Source organism: Coregonus lavaretus, assembly GCF_964263955.1.
Source record: "Coregonus lavaretus genome assembly, chromosome: 8".
Lineage (NCBI taxonomy): Eukaryota > Metazoa > Chordata > Actinopteri > Salmoniformes > Salmonidae > Coregonus > Coregonus lavaretus.
Genome location: NC_139995.1, coordinates 37,190,680 through 37,207,822, shown reverse-complemented (window position 1 = coordinate 37,207,822; position 17,143 = coordinate 37,190,680). Strand labels below are relative to the sequence as shown.

The following is a 17,143-nucleotide window of genomic DNA, read 5'->3' as shown; positions in this document are numbered from 1 at the left end:
AATACATGTATTTGTATGAAAACAAGGAGAGACCGAGACCCCATGTTTCTTCAATCTCTCTACAGATCAATACTGACTATGGATTTCATCGATCTCTGCAGAGCTGGGTGATCGGGAAGTGTCTGGCCCATGACTCTAACACTCTGTATAGCCATGGGTTGAGGAAGAATGAAGACTAGGCCTACCTGTACATCAAAGTCTGCCAAGGCTGTCAACCTCAGCAACTGAACCAGGAGGAGAACCGTCGGCTAGACCGTAAATGGACCAGCGCATCGCCATGGCCATCTGCCTGGATAATCTCCTGCGTGCCCGTCGTCGCCCATCCCAGGGGTTTGGGTCTCTCCCAGGAACCTCCAGCGAGACTGAGCCCATGGAGGTGGGCACGACGCACCTTCCCCCAGAGGAACGTCAACGCCGCCGTCAACAGGGTCTCTGCTCCTACTGCGGGGAGTAGGACCACCCCTGGAACACCTGTCCCAGAAAGAGAACCAGGCAAGGAAGTGACAGGACGAGGAGCGCTCCTGCACCTTCCCAGGTAGGCGTGGACGTGCCTTGCTCCTCTCTGTTCATCCAGCCCATCCTCCTCCCTGTCACCTTCCCGGATTACCCTGGTCCCCTCTGAGTCCTGCCCTAGTGGACTCCGGTGCTGCAGGCAATTTCCTAGACCGGTCAGTGGCCTTATCATTACGCATTCCTCTAGTCCCTTTACAACCCCCTATCCCAGTCCATGCCCTAGACAACCGTCCCCTAGGAACAGGACTGGTGAACCAGACCACGATTCCCATTTCCCTCACAGTTGATCACAACCACCATGAACGCATCACTTTCCTAATCTTAGACTCTCCTGCACACCCCGTAGGTTTAGGTCTCCCCTGGTTACAATTGAATAACCCCAGTATATCGTGGACAGAGAGGAGGTTGTTGGGTTGGTCGCAGGAGTGTCAGGGGACGTGTCTCTCTGTGTCTATCTGTGCCACCTCCGTGGAAAGTCTGGACCATGCCACCCACGTCCCTATCCCGGAGGAATACCGGGACCTACAGGTGGCTTTTTCAAAGACTCGTGCCACGTGCCTGTCCCTTCATTGCCCATCGGACTGCACTATCGACCTACTGCCTGGTTCTACCTTCCCGCGGGGGCCCATCTACCCTCTCTCACATGCAGAGACCGAAGCCATGGAGGTCTACATCCAGGAGGCGCCGGCCCAAGGATTCCTCCGTCCATCCACCTCTCCGGCCACTTCCAGCTTATTTTTCATGAAGAAGAAGGACGGAGGTCTCCGCCCCGTATCGATTACCGGACACTGAATAAGGCTAAGGTTAAATTCAGTTATCCCCTGCCTCTCATACCCACTGTAATCGAACAGATGCACGGTGCAAAGTACTTTACCAAATTGGATTTACGCAGTGCCTAAGCCTGGTGCGCATCAGAGAGAGGGATGAATGGAAGACCGCCTTCAGCACCAGCACCGGGCACTACGAATACAGGGTAATGCCCTATGGCCTGACAAATGCACCCTTGGTGTTCCAATCCTTCATTAACGAGGTGTTTAGAGACATGTTGGGTCGCTCTGTAGTGGTGTACATAGACGACATCTTGGTGTACTACACGCAAGCAACATGTCTCTCATGTCAGGTCCGTTTTGGAGAGGCTGATGGGGCATCACCTGTGCGCCAATGCGGAGAAGTGCCTTTTCTTCCAGCAGGCGGTCTCCTTCCTGGGCTTTCGGATATCCACCGCGGGAGTGGAGATGGAAGAACAGAGGGTCAGTGCAGTACGGTCGTGGCCTGTTCCCTCCAACATCAAGGCGGTGCAGCTCTTCCTAGGTTTTGCCAACTATTTCAGGTGCTTCATTAGGGGTTTCAGCACAGTGGTGGCCCCTCTCACCTCCCTCCTGAAGGGAGGTCCTCGACAGCTGCGCTGGACTGGGGATGCCAACAAAGCCTTTCGTGCGCTCAAGGAACGGTTTACGAACGCACCGGTTCTGGCTCACCCTGACCCATCTCTGCCCTTCATCGTGGAGGTGGACTCTTCCGAGGTTGGAGTAGGGGCTGTTCTCTCCCAAAGTACTGGATCGCCGCCTAAACTCCATCCATGCGTCTTCTACTCACGGAAGCTATTTCCCGCGGAGCGGAATTACGACGTGGGGGATCGTGAGTTGTTGGCCGTCAAGAAGGTGCTGAAGGCATGGCGGCACTGGCTGGAGGGTGCTCAACACCCATTCCTTGTCTGGACGGACCACCGGAACCTAGAGTACATTGGAGCAGGCCAGGCCAGGTGGGCCCTATTCTTCACCAGGTTTGACTTTACCCTCTCCTACCGGCCGGGATCTAAGAACGTTAAGGCCGATGCGTTGTCCCGGGTGCATGACACAGAGGATCGGAGGGACCGTCTCCTCGCCTGGGCACACACAGCACCTGTGTCGGGGCACCCGGGTATAGCCCGTACTATCGTCTGTCTCTCCGCCAAGTACTGGTGGCCCACCTTGGCCTGCACCACTTGCGCACAGAGCAAGACACCGAGACACCTCCTCTATGGCAAACTCCACCCGCTGCCAGTTCCACAACGACCCTGGTCCCATCTCTCCGTGGACTTTGTCACAGACCTTCCCCCCTCGGAGGGGCACACCACCGTCCTGGTCGTTGTGGACCGGTTTTCCAAAGCCTGTCGTTTGATTCCTCTGCCTGGTCTCCCTACGGCCATGCAGACCGCGGGGGCTCTCTTCTCTCACGTCTTCCGGCATTACGGGATCCCGGAGGACATTGTGTCTGACCGTGGTCCTCAGTTCACCTCCCGTGTCTGGAAGGCCTTCATGGAACGACTGGGGGTCACGGTCAGCCTTACCTCTGGGTACCGTCCCCAATCAAATGGGCAGGTGGAAAGGGTAAATCAGGAACTGGGTAGGTACCCTCCGTCACTCCTCCACTAACCTCACACCGTTTCAGTGTGTTCTAGGCTATCAGCCGGCCCTGGCACCGGAGTCAGATCGAGGCTCATGCGGTGGACAATTGGTTCCGGCGCACCGAGGAGGTATGGAACACAGCGCACACCCGTCTCTAGCGTGTCATCCTCCGGCAGAAGGCGCAGGCTGATCGTCACCGCAGTATGGCCCCAGTCTTTCACCCCGGTGACAAGGTCTGGCTTTCTATGAAGGACCTGCCCCTCCGCCTGCCCTGGCGGAAGCTGAGCCCGCGGTTTGTGGGGCCGTTCAAAGTCCTGAAGAGAATCAATGAGGTGACGTACAGATTACAGCTCCCCGTCAATTACCGTATCTCACCCTCATTTCATGTATCTCTCCTCAGGCCAGTGGCAGCTGGTCCCTTAGCTAGTGCTGGACCCCAAGATGCACCTCCCCCTCCCTTGGACGTCGAGGGATCCCCGGCATACTCCGTCCGCAGCCTGTTGGACTCAAGGCGTTGTGGGGGGTCTCTCCAGTACCTGGTCGACTGGGAGAGGTACGGTCCCGAAGAGCGGTGCTGGGTTTCCGGCGAGGGACGTCATGGACCGTTCTCTCATTCGGGTACTGTCACACCAGCCTTCGCTTTGGCGCCCCTTCCTGTCCAGCTCAGGCGTTCGGCGTCACCAGCCTTCTAGCTGCCGAACCTGCTGCTGGCAAACGCCCTTCACTCATCAACCCCGGACTTGTCTCGTCATCATTACACACACCTGGTTCCAATCCCCACTCTATCACTGTATATATATATACTCCCTATGTCATTTATCTTTGTTGGTCATTGTATATGTTGCTTGTTTTCCTGAGAGGAATCTCTCCTACTATTTAGTACTTTATATTTTGTACTGTGGGTTTCGTACCGCTTTAAGCTGTGGTGCTTTAATAAATTCAGTGGTTTTAAACCTGCGACTGCCTCCTCCTCTCTACACTTGTGACAATAATTGTATGTGTGGGGTACAGAGATGAGGTAGTCATTCAAAAATCATGTTAAACACTGTTATTGCACATAGTGAGTCCATGCAACTTATTGTGTGACTTGTTAAGCACATTTTGACACCTGAACTTATTTAGGCTTGCCATAACAAAGGGGTTGAATACTTATTGACTCAAGACATTTCAGCTTGTCATTTTTAATTAATTTGTAAACATTTCTAAAAACATAATTCCTAAATGTAATCCATTTAAATTCAGGCTGTAACAATTTTGGTGGGATAAAGTCAAGGGGTGTGAATACTTTCTGAAGGCACTGTATAGTTGGTTTGAGGTTTTTAAGTCATTGAAATTTGGAGCTATTGACATTTAAAAAATATTGTCCGATGTATATTTTGTAATTTACTGATGGTCCCTAACTAGCCCCATAGGTATATCGAATGTCAAACCAAATTGACCATGGACATTACAATCGGGTCCCTGTGGGCAGGTTTGAAGTAAACCCAACCCAAGGAAAACTGTTAGGGTACCCTTCATTCCGTGACATACCATTTTTTACTATCATCTTGCAAATCTCCGTTTTGGACAAGACTGACTTTATGACCAAAATTATCCTATTTGACACTGTAGTCAATTTTGACACTAGAAATGTTTTTGACTCATATCGATGCCACATAGGCCGTTTTCAAAACAAGAAGTGGTTATTTAGGGGCTATCGCTAAGTAAATTACCTGCAATCCTACACATTTTGCCATAGCTTATGACGTGCTCACATGCTATCTGGAGGGTCCCGGACCTCCAGGGGGCCCACAACTGACGTGTTCATACGCTATCTGGGGGGGCCCGACCTCTAGGGGGCCCCCAACCGATGTATTCATATGCTGTCTGGGGGGGCCCTGACTAGAGGTTGACACGGGAGTGAGAATTCATTCCTGTCCATCTTATCCTGTCAATTTTTCCCATACTGTCCTGATCTCGCAACAGTTATATAAAACCATAACAGTTCTATTACTTTCTTGTCCTGTCCCGATACAAATCACTCCTGTCCCGTACCGTGCTAATTTTAACCGCATGCTCAGTGCTCACGAGATGAGAGAACTGTTAGCTAGCTACTGTTTGATGCCTGCCAGCTGATAAAGGCCTATTATAATTGTTTTAATAGTAATTGAAGATTGAAGAACATGTGTTACTGTTGGGAGAAGGAGTGGCATGGGCAAAAAAAAACATTCAAAACAATATAACCTTCTAAAATGGCTTATAACACAAAAATAACTCAATTTTAAATCATTCCTGTACTGCCCATCCTGTGGACTGTTGATCCTGTCCCATCCTGTCCGGAACTTGCCTCTGGAATTTCACTCCTGTTCCTGCAGGAATCCTGCGGGAGTGCTGTTCCCGTGTCAACCTCTAGTTCCGACCTCCAGGGGGCCTCCAACCCAAGGCATGTGCCCTGCATGCCCATTCGGTAATTTCGCCCTGCTCAGTAAGGGTTCAATCCTAACCTGGACTTTGAAAAACTCATGCACTGGTGTCAAGGGATGATTTGTGTAAAAACTTGAGTTGTACACATAACTTGTTAGGATTCGGTTCGGTCCTTTGTGCAGACACTGGCTGGTCTTACTTCCAAAGGCACTTAATATTATTTTTCTGTTGGAACTTTGAACACCATTGAGGGTCTGATGATTCCAGATGAGAATAACATAACGGAATAACATTATCCTGGTGTTTAATTGATGGTTCAAAGGATGTTGGTATATCACTAATTTTATTACCTAGTTGGGAGATTGATATCATTATTTTGCACTGTACATGCAAAACTATTTGTAAATAGTCAGAGGCATATCACCACCTATATCTGACAGGGGACACACCATTTGAACAAAACAAGGTTGTGATATAAATTCAAGATGCTTGTTGTTTTCTATGTTTATGTTTTTGCTGAATGGCAAGAGTCTCAGACCCAATAAGAATATTGTCTTTCATGTAGTAAAGAAATGTCATAATGTTGGCTAATTGTTTAACTTCAGCAGTAAACTGAGATGGGTCTCCATGAGGTGCTAGTCATGACCTTAATGCATTAATACTATACATACTGTAAAATAACCTTGTAACAGAGATAAGTACACAGCAACAAAACATGCAGACTAACTTTCCTTTCGACAGAGCATGTACAACTGTAATAAAGGGGCATTTAACATATTCATTTGTTCTGTTAGATTTTGTAAGTTGTTAACAAAGGTGGTAATGAACAATCAAATTTCTTCTGTAGTATGGATTGGCTGTTCCTCCAGCCATATATTGGAAGTATTTGTTTGAACACTCCAAGCAGAAGCCATACATTTTTGTCATTGATGACTACAACTAAGCCAATCTGTTCAGCATAGCCAATTTCTTGTTTTTAACACTGCAGTATAATGTAAGTCGTTCATTAGCTACTTTTTTTAAAGGATGATACCATTGTAGGGCACAATGAATGTCTACAATAAAATGTTGTTTGATGAATGTAAAGCATTATTTACTTTGGGAATAAAGAACAACTTTTCATGATGAATGATCCAGAAAAGGGATTTTCTACTTTTACTGCTTGAAGATTCATTTTTAGCCCTTAGTGTAAACAGACTGTATAAACTGTAAATAGACTCTGGTGTATGAACATTTCCTTCTTTTTTTTTTTTACTGCTGCATTGACCCTAAAAAAATACTGTATAAGGTAGCAATAAATACATAGGGAACTAAACAGATACAATTGTCCACTCAACCTATGCAGTTTCTTTACTTTGATCTTGTAAATCTTTGCATTGTTCTCATGACAAATAACAGAAAACAAAAAAGGCAAATAAAAACCATTTAGTGCAACGATACAGAATGAGGCTATTTCAGTGCAACGAAAACCATCTATTGCAAATAAGACTGATGGAGTTGTATTGTTTGGTATCCAAAATAGGCACCGCTGAGTATCTGTGTGTCGCAATCAAGTCGACTACACGCATGTAATTCTATTGAACAAATATGAGCAGGTCCAATGCATTACATTTTTCAAATTCTGTCAACTGTAGTCAATAAGCTCAAGTGGCATTGCTAAATATGAAATGTGCAAAAACCTTGTCATTTCTACAACCAAGCAATTTGGTGAGTATAATGAGTTATGTTGAAATGTGAAGACCTGTGGAAATAACTTAATAGGATTTCATTATTGTGCAATAAAAGCATGGGATCCAGCCAGGGCTTATGGGATGTTTGGGAGTGCCATTGGTGCTTTGTCCAACATCAAAGCTAACCTATTACTCACCTATTTTAGGCATGCTGTGGAAAATAATTAATGCAAATTGTCATCCATAAGGTCCGAATACCAAAATGGATTCCTTCATTTTTAATTTGATGTTAAATATGGGTGGTGTGTTTGTACAAAAATTATATTTCCTACAACTTTAATAATAATGATGCTTTAGAAAATGATCAAATTAAGTGCTAAACATACAAAGACTGGACTTAGTTGTGTATTTGGTCTTGGTACAGTAATTAAAGGAAGAGGGTCATTATGTGTTTTGAGGGCAGAGGATTTGACTTGATCTGCCGGGGGGAAAGAACCAGGCTAGGGGAACTGTCCTTGTGCCAACATGGCCCATGTGAGGCTCAGAGGGACATTTAACTCACCCCTGAACCTGATAGCACGGACACGCACAGAGACACAGGTACAAACCCACACAAGGGCTGCATCTGAAATGGCACCCTATTCAGTGCACTACATAGGGACTAGGGTGCCATCTCGGACACAACCACACACACACACACACACACGCTCTTCATTGGCATCAGTTTGAGCCCAGTGACTACTCTTCAACCTAGTAACCCAAAGCCTTCGATACTAGTTGCCGCTTGCCATCACATAAATAGCTTAATCCCTCTGAGCACAACATTTATCACTATCCAGTTATTTTATTTACAAATATAATTTAAAGACAAAGTCAACAGTCAAGTCTCTGTTCCATTCTCATCCTTCATAATAGGGTGGAACAGAACTCCATATTCTCTTCACAAAGATCTCTATTTTCTCTCCCTCTCATGGACGGCTTCTGCTGTAATAGCCGCCCAGTTTAAGTCTGTACGTCAGCCCCCTCTTCTCCCCTCTAAGTCCCCCCTCTCGCTCAGGGGAAGAGATGCAGGTCCAGTTTGGGCGCCCACTCCAGGGCTGTGTTGACCAGGGTGAGGGCAGCTGCCCCCAGGGCCACAGTGAGCCCCATGACGGCCAGTCGGACGAAGCGTCGGGCCGCGGTGGGTTGGGCCGTCGCCACCATGGCCCCTGCAGCCGCTCCTTCCAGCGCCTGCTTCTCCCTCCGCCGCCTTCGCAGCACTGAGTCGGGCCGCTGCTGCTCTGAGGCCAGATCAAAGTCTTTAAAGGTGGAGGCTGCTGTCCTGAGAGACCAAGGAAAACAATAACACCAGCCATCTTAGTGTCAGGTAATTAAAGCGTCAGTTCACCTGTCAGGGGAGATGAAGGTTACTGTCAGATCACACTATCTCACCCGAGAGTGTTAATGAGGGAATGTGACTCACAACAGCAGGGAGGAGAGGGAGGGGGGAAGAGAAAGACAGGAGATATAGGAGGAGGTAGAGGATCTGTGGGGGTGGGGGGAGAGGGAACCCATAGGCAACTACGTGACAAAAAGAGACAAGCGAGAGATGAGGTAGACAGTCTTACTGTTGACTGTACTGCTGGGCAGCCTCCCTGGCCAGCTCGGAGGGGGGGAACTGTACAAAGAGGTCTCCTGCGCGGCTGATGAGTGTCTCGTAGGGCAGGTCCTGGGGGATCTGGGACAGGAGGTGGTGGACCGACGCCATGTCACACTCACAGTCCAACACCTCCTCCTCCCGGTACAGCACAATCTGGAATAGCCACCGACCAAATAGTGCACACACACACACACACACACACACACACACACACAATACAACAACCAGTTAACAGCATGCGGTCTATGGCCTATGCCAGGGTTTCCCCAACTCAGTCCTCGCATAAGTGGTCAGCTAAGCTCTGCTGCAAAAAATATATATGTTTTTCATAAGAAAACATACTCGATTTGTGAGGCACATTTGAACTCCAAGAATGGCTACATCCACATTTCTAAATATCTGATCTAGCCCCTGACAAAAGGAAAAAAATAGGGTTATGTTTGGGGTCACTTTAGTCCCAAAAAGAGGACACTCACCACAGCAGCAAAGTAGATTGGCATCAGAGGATGGCAGGCCAAGAAGAAGTCATACAACCGCACGACGTGGCGGAAATCTGACAGGACGTGGCCAAACCAGGTGATGAGCCAGCTAAGGGCGAAGATGGTGCCCACCTCCGCCCTGGAGACACATTCAATGCAACATAAGTGATTAGTCAAATTATTGGTATTGTATCTTCATTAGTTGTGCTCATTAGTTATTTGACAAATTACTGATTGTACTAACAGAACAAGAGAAAATATTCTTACTGCTGCATGAAGTCATGCACCTCTGGGTTGATCCTCTCGATGATTGGCATCAGATAGTTAAGGATGTGTTTAGTGTTGTCCATGGTGGGGTCCATAAAGTCCCTGCAGTAAACGAACAGCAGAGGACCACAACACATGACAAACTGAACCAGGATTAGAGAATCAACATGACAGTTTGTCAGTCATAAACATAGAAAGTAGCACTGTGTGTGTAATTCAAATGAAATGCTTCAAGATATGTCTTGTCTCCACTAGCAACTGTTTAGGATGACTCATCTGGCCAACTGTGTGCAGTTTACACACTAAAAAAGCTCAAACAAACTGTTATTCTACAACCGGCTACGTTCGCTTTTCAAAATGGATTCCCCTTCTACTCAGTTGGTAGAGCGCTTGCAACGCCAGGGTTGTGGGTTCGTTTCCCACGGGGGGCCAGTATAAAAAAAAGTAAAAAAATAAAATAATGTATGCACTAACAGTAAGTCGCTCTGGATAAGAGCGTCTGCTAAATGACTAATATGTAATATGTACTTAACCCCTATTTTAAAGCCAAGCTCCTGTGGGAAGGGAACACCGAAACAGACAGAGACCCACCTGAGGTGGTGCGTAGAGAGTTTCTCCACCAGAGCGGTGGCCAGACGCTCGTCTAGCACCAGCAGGAAGGTGACCACGATGTCATGGTAGCCCTGGTAGTAGTGCAGCTGGGTGTTCCTCCCCAGCACCCGCAGGATGATATCAATCAGCTTCTCCTGGAGGTCCTCACGCTGCTCGTCTGGCATGCCTACACATGGAGAGGGGTCAAAAGTCAAAGGTCACAAGTCAAAAGGCCCAGCTGATTTCCTCATTATGGGCCAAATCCTAACTAAAGAAAGTAAATGTATAACTTGGCCTTTATGCATATTATGTACTGATGTCAACAGAAGACTATAGGAGTTAAGCAGGCAGCTCCCACGGTAGGATTCTGTATTATACAACCATGGGTGCTTTTCTCCAGGGGTCCCTGTTCGGGCGCTAGTTCTATAGCGGTATTGTTAGAGAATGGTAAAGATAAAGATTTTTGTTTCGAATGCCAGGCAGGTATTAACCCTGCCGAAAGGAAAAGAGTAAGATAGATAGTAACGCTACCAGACACACACACACACACCAGCAGAACAGACTGCCTAGAGTGTAGCCTGTTCGCCAGATAGCCAGTGGACAGAAAGGATAAGACACACCATCTAAAACACAAGTTACAGCACAGGGGTAACCCGACCAATAATACCTCATACAAGAATAATGGTAGAGCAATTCAAAGGCAACTTCATAGATACAATTGACAAGAAAGAACCCAGTCATAAACCTTAGAGAATTTGCAATATTCTGTATTACCTCCCAGTGGAGGAGTGAGGGGGGTATTAATGGGTGTGTTCATAGACAAAACAAAGAAGGCCTTAAAATGTCCAAAAATCTTCTTGGCCAAATGTCAATAGTCCCACACAAAATCAATACAGTTCAAACAATAAACAAACTCACGCAACCTCCCTTTAACTAAAATGTCAAACAGTCCTACAGTGCATTATTAGTTCACCAAACATAAAAGGAATCGCAGCACAAAGAGAGAAATGTATTCAGTGTAAAGAACTGAAGGAGATAAAGAGAGATGGGCTTAGCAGTTGCATCCAGGCTTGAACATGCATTCGTCCATCCAACACAATCCTTGGTTGTTTGTTTGACAAAAGCTTGCAACAATGTTGCTAGTAATCCATGTGATCAGAAGATTGGAACCGTTCAACGCATCAGGAGTAGCTCTATAAAGGCGATCAAACGTATAACTTTTATAAACTAAGCACACTGAAACTACACAAGACTTCTGCAGAGTTGCACACGCCGTCAAAACTGCGGCGCTAACCGAGGGCCCCTACACAGAGCCGGAAGAGCCATCTTTATTTCCTCCTTCCCGACTGCTGCTGCGCTCTTAAAGTGGCAGCGCACGGTGAAGCCTCCGTGCAGGATTTCGCCACAAGACAGTCATGCCCTTTCTGACAAAAATGACCAAACTTTCCCGGGCCGAGAAACAAGCATGGCAGAATTCCAATGAATTTCAAAGCGCCCAGTAAATCAGATTATTCTTTCTCCATTTTGGGACTTCCTAAATAATAATAATTTGGTGGGTGCATATATTTGTCAATGTGTTTTTGCATATTCCAAGGCCCCGAGACACCCTCGGAGAGTGGGGTCACAGGCAGGGTCCGCCATTACCAACAGCAACATTGCAGCAATTAGGGTTAAGTGCCTTGCTCACGGGCACATCGGCAGATGTTTCACCTTGTCAGCATGGGGATTCGAACTAGCAACCTTTGGGTTTTTGGCCCAACGCTCTAACCGCTAGGATAGCTGCTGCTTTGATAAAGAAAGCAGTAATATACAGACACATAGAACACCCTCCAAAAGAAACAAATACAAAATGACAGGGTTGCATAGTCTGTAGATCTACAGTGGGGAGAACAAGTATTTGATAACCTGCAAAATCGGCAGTGTTTCCTACTTACAAAGCATGTAGAGGTCTGTAATTTTTTATCATAGGTACACTTCAACCGTGAGAGACGGAATCTAAAACAAAAATCCAGAAAATCATATTGTATGATTTTTAAGTAATTAATTTGCATTTTATTGCATGACATAAGTATTTGATCACCTACCAACCAGTAAGAATTCCGGCTCTCCCAGACCTGTTAGTTTTTCTTTAAGAAGCCCTCCTGTTCTCCACTCATTACCTGTATTAACTGCACCTGTTTGAACTCGTTACCTGTATAAAAGACACCTGTCCACACACTCAATCAAACAGACTCCAACCTCTCCACAATGGCCAAGACCAGAGAGCTGTGTAAGGACATCAGGGATAAAATTGTAGACCTGCACAAGGCTGGGATGGGCTACAGGACAATAGGCAAGCAGCTTGGTGAGAAGGCAACAACTGTTGGCGCAATTATTAGAAAATGGAAGAAGTTCAAGATGACGGTCAATCACCCTCGGTCTGGGGCTCCATGCAAGATCTCACCTCGTGGGGCATCAATGATCATGAGGAAGGTGAGGGATCAGCCCAGAACTACACGGCAGGACCTGGTCAATGACCTGAAGAGAGCTGGGACCACAGTCTCAAAGAAAACCATTAGTAACACACTACGCCGTCATGGATTAAAATCCTGCGGTGCACGCAAGGTCCTGCTGCTCAAGCCAGCGCATGTCCAGGCCCGTCTGAAGTTTGCCAATGACCATCTGGATGATCCAGAGGAGGAATGGGAGAAGGTAATGTGGTCTGATGAGACAAAAATAGAGCGTTTTGGTCTAAACTCCACTCGCCGTGTTTGGCGGAAGAAGAAGGATGAGTACAACCCCAAGAACACCATCCCAACCGTGAAGCATGGAGGTGGAAACATCATTCTTTGGGGATGCTTTTCTGCAAAGGGGACAGGACGACTGCACCGTATTGAGGGGAGGATGGATGGGGCCATGTATCGCGAGATCTTGGCCAACAACCTCCTTCCGTCAGTAAGAGCATTGAAGATGGGTCATGGCTGGGTCTTCCAGCATGACAACGACCCGAAACACACAGCCAGGGCAACTAAGGAGTGGCTCCGTAAGAAGCATCTCAAGGTCCTGGAGTGGCCTAGCCAGTCTCCAGACCTGAACCCAATAGAAAATCTTTGGGAGGTAGCTGAAAGTCCGTATTGCCCAGCGACAGCCCCGAAACCTGAAGGATCTGGAGAAGGTCTGTATGGAGGAGTGGGCCAAAATCCCTGCTGCACTGATGTATCAAATACTTATGTCATGCAATAAAACACAAATTAATTACTTAAAAATCATACAATGTGAATTTCTGGATTTTTTTTTTGATTCCGTCTCTCACAGTTGAAGTGTACCTATGACAAAAATTACAGACCTCTACATGCTTTGTAAGTAGGAAAACCTGCAAAATCGGCAGTGTATCAAATACTTGTTCTCCCCACTGTACATCACACAAGTGAAATTCAAGAGGGACAGCCAAAACAGACAATGATGACAAAACACAACCTCACATGACTTTGTGCCATTCTAAGAACATGGTCTGAGGTGTGCATGCACACCCCACAAGACATGCCAAGACCAGAACAGACTATGGGAGGCGCACAGTACTACATAGTTCCATGACCACGGTTTGATGCCCCCTGGGGCTAGTGCAGTGGAGGAGATCTTTGTGGGCTATACTCAGCCTTGTCTCAGGGTAGTAGGTTGGTGGTCTGTTGATATCCCTCTGGTGGTGTGGGGGCTGTGCTTTGGCAAAGTGGGTGGGGTTATATCCTGCCTTGTTGGCCCTGTCCGGGGGTTTCGTCGGACGGGGCCATAGTGTCTCCCGACCCCCCCCGTCTCAGCCTCCAGTATCTATGCTGCAATAGTCTATGTGCCGGGGGGCTAGGGTCAGTCTGTTATATCTGGTGTTATTCTCCTGTTTTATCCGGTGTGCTGTGTGAATTTAAGTATGCTCCCTCTAATTCTCTCTCTCGCTCCCTCTCCTCCCGGAGGACCTGAGCCCTAGGACCATGCCTCAGGACTACCTGGCCTGATGACTCCTTGCTGTCCCCAGTCCACCTGGTCATGCTGCTGCTCCAGTTTCTACTCTTCTGCCTGTGGCTATGGAACCCTGACCTGTTCACCGGACGTGCTACCTTGTCCCAGACCTGCTGTTTTCAACTCTCTCACACCTGCTATTTCAAACTCTAAATGCCCGGTTATGAAAAGCCAAGTGACATTTACTCCTGATGTACTGACCTGTTGCAACCACTGTGATTATTATTTGACCCTGCTGGTCATCTATGAACGTTTGAACATCTTGGAGAGAAATCTGGCCTTAATGGCCATGTACTGTTATAATCTCCACCCGGCACAGCCAGTAGGGGACTGGCCACCTCTGAGAGCCTGGTTCCTCTCTAGGTTTCTTCCTTTCTAGGGATTTTTCCTAGCCACCGTGCTTCTACATCTGCTTTGCTTGCTGTTTTAGGCTGGGTTTCTGTATAGCACTTTGTGACATCTGCTGATGTAAAAAAGGGCTTTGTAAATACATTTGATTGATTGAACTCTATTCCACATCAGGTAACTGACTGTACTCCTGAGTGGCGCAGTGGTCTAAGGCACTGCATTGCAGTGCTAACTGTGCCACTAGAGATCCTGGTTCGAATCCAGGCTCTGTCGCAGCCGGTCGCGACCGGAGACTCATGGGCGGCGCACAATTGGCCCAGCGTCATCCAGGGTAGGGGAGGGAATGGCCGGCAGGGATGTAGCTCAGTTTATAGAGCATGGCGTTTGCAACGCCAGGGTTGTGGGTTCGTTTCCCACGGGGGGCCAGTATAAAAAAATTAAATACAAATACAAAAAAAACTAAATAAAATAAAAACAATGTATTCACTAACTGTAAGTCGCTCTGGATAAGAGCGTCTGCTAAATGACTAAAATGTAAATGATGCAAGCAGTAGAATCAGATTTAAAAAACAGATAAAAATACACCTTATGGAACAGCGGGGACTGTGAAGAGACACACACAGGTACAGACACGCATACGCACATGGGCGCTGTACACACACGTACATTGGAATATTGTTGTATGGTGGTATCATACATTTTGTGTTGTAGATATGTAGTGGTTGTTATTTGTTGTACTGTTTTATATTTTGTTTTATGTGTAATGTAAGTGCCTTAATGTGTATGGACCACAGGAAGAGTAGCTGCTGCCTTGGCTAATGGGATCCCTAATAAATACAAATATGTGTCACTCACCAGGAGGGAATCTTTTAAGGGAACGCTGGACATCCAACAGCACCTGGTTATAGTCCTTATGATTCTGCCTCTCTACTTCCTCTGGAGAAAAGACAATGAGAAAGGGTGAATATGTGCCCCTGCACTTGATTGTGGTCTAGTACCCTTTGTAGCCTCAGTGGCATCTATGGTCTGTCAGTAGCAGTGCCCACTGCCCAGGCAGCTCACCTGGTTTCTCAGGCAGGGTGGCGGTGGGCACGTTGAGCAGCCAGGGCCACACTTTACAGCGGATATCGTCTGTAAGCAGCCCCCCCTCGCTGATGGCCATCCTCCTTAGCAGCGCCACGTCCACCGGCGTCAAGTTCAGGGCCTGAGAGATCTCCGCCACCTTCCTCTTCCTCCGGGAGTCCCCATCTGTCCACATGACAACGGTTCAGCTGAGGTCCCTCAACTCACAGCAGCACAGTGGCCATTAGCCAGAACATCCTCCTGAGATCGCTTCCGAGTATAGCTGAGAGGCATAATGGCCATCAATCAAGTACATCCCTCACAAAACTGAACTGCAGACACCCAGCTGGCTAGAGGGAGTACTCCAATAAAATAACCACGTTTTCAGAGTTACAACAGCCAGCACTCATGTAATGTAGTAGTGAGCCCAATTCATGACCTTATGCCTGGATTTGTAAGACAGTCCCCCTGCACTTTACTGGATAGTGATGCCACTTTGCCACACAAAATGGGAATAATTGTGTGTTTTCAGTATTTAGAAATATGAGTTAATTTAGTTACCTAACATCCTGTATTTCAAGGAAGCCTGTAAGTACAAGTAGTATGTATTGTTGTCCATATGTTTGATGAAAGACTTAGAAGGAGACAATGTCAAATCAATGGGTACCAGTCAATGATGTAAGTGTTTTTAGCGAACGTTAATGCAATTAGCTAGTTACATTTTCCAGCTGGTGACATTCGCTAGCTAGCGAATCTAACACGAACTACGTGCAAGCATGACAAATAGCTAACTAGTTAGCCACAGACAGAGACACCCTCTCGACTAATTCAGGTAACTAGCTAACTTAGCTAGCTTACTAAAACTTTTCAAAAACCTGTCCATGACGCTAGCTAGCAATACATACCTTGTTTTCCAATCCCATTCAAAGGTGAAGACGCATCAACACTTCTAGTTCTTTTCATGGTTTCCACGATACAGTCTTGTTGTCATCGTAGATTACTCGATCGATATACTTTTCTTACTCCACCAAATTGATTATACATGACAAATGGTCACTCCTACTTGCTAGAGAGATAGCCAGTTGCCAAGCTGTTCCAGTGAAATAGGCCACATCATTATGGACTGCACAAGGTAGCTAGCTGCTGCTGCTGCTTTCTTCTTCTTCTTCTTCTTCTTCTTTGGGATTGGGTTGTCGGATCGCATCCAACCTTTAAGGTGCCGACACCGCCACATACTGTACTGGAGTGTGAGGCCAGTCACGGCCTACCTACAGTACAGTACATTACATTATCTTCATTAGTCCTGTTCTTCTAAGAAAGTGAACTAGAGCCATAGACACCACTTCCCTCCCCTTTCCTTCCCTCACTACACCACCCAAACCCCTTCCAGCCTCTCTAACCCTTTCACACAATCTATCCTTATCTAGGTCATACAGTTCACAAAATATCAACACATGCTCCACCGTTTCCTCCACTAAACATTCATCATACAGACCTGTTTGTTATGTCTTCCTATCAACCACAACGTGACATTCAAACCTGTGTGACCAAACCGTAGTCTACTCCACACAACTTCCTCTCTCCTACATCCCATACTCCCCACCTCTTCCTTTACTGACCGGTGCACAGGATAAAATTGCCTCCCCTTAGAGCTAGCATCCCACTCCCTTTGACAAAGATTGAGCCCTTTTTCCCGGATCAAGGACTTGACTTCCCTGCGGCCCAGCAATACCTGAATATCTACCAACTCTCTCCTCACAGCACTCTTAGCCACCACATCGGCCTTCTCATTAC

General features: G+C 46.9%; 1 protein-coding gene across 2 annotated transcripts; it reads right to left on the bottom strand.

Moving 5' to 3' along the window:
- Positions 1 to 6,377: 6,377 nt before the first annotated feature.
- LOC311133383 (TBC1 domain family member 20-like) lies at positions 6,378 to 16,529 on the bottom strand. Of its 2 annotated transcripts, none has more exons than XM_084166884.1 (8): positions 16,255 to 16,529; positions 15,350 to 15,535; positions 15,143 to 15,223; positions 9,950 to 10,136; positions 9,359 to 9,460; positions 9,089 to 9,230; positions 8,581 to 8,765; positions 6,378 to 8,294 (listed from the first exon to the last, which is right to left on the bottom strand). In XM_084166884.1, exons 1-8 carry the CDS (start codon positions 16,310 to 16,312, stop codon positions 8,027 to 8,029), a joined length of 1,209 nt encoding a protein of 402 aa, XP_084023010.1. In that variant the 5' UTR covers positions 16,313 to 16,529; the 3' UTR covers positions 6,378 to 8,026. The 2 variants fall into 2 exon arrangements, with proteins under 2 accessions (XP_084023010.1, XP_084023011.1); XM_084166885.1 differs by having other exon boundaries at positions 6,563 to 8,294; positions 15,350 to 15,632; positions 16,255 to 16,524.
- Positions 16,530 to 17,143: the final 614 nt, after the last annotated feature.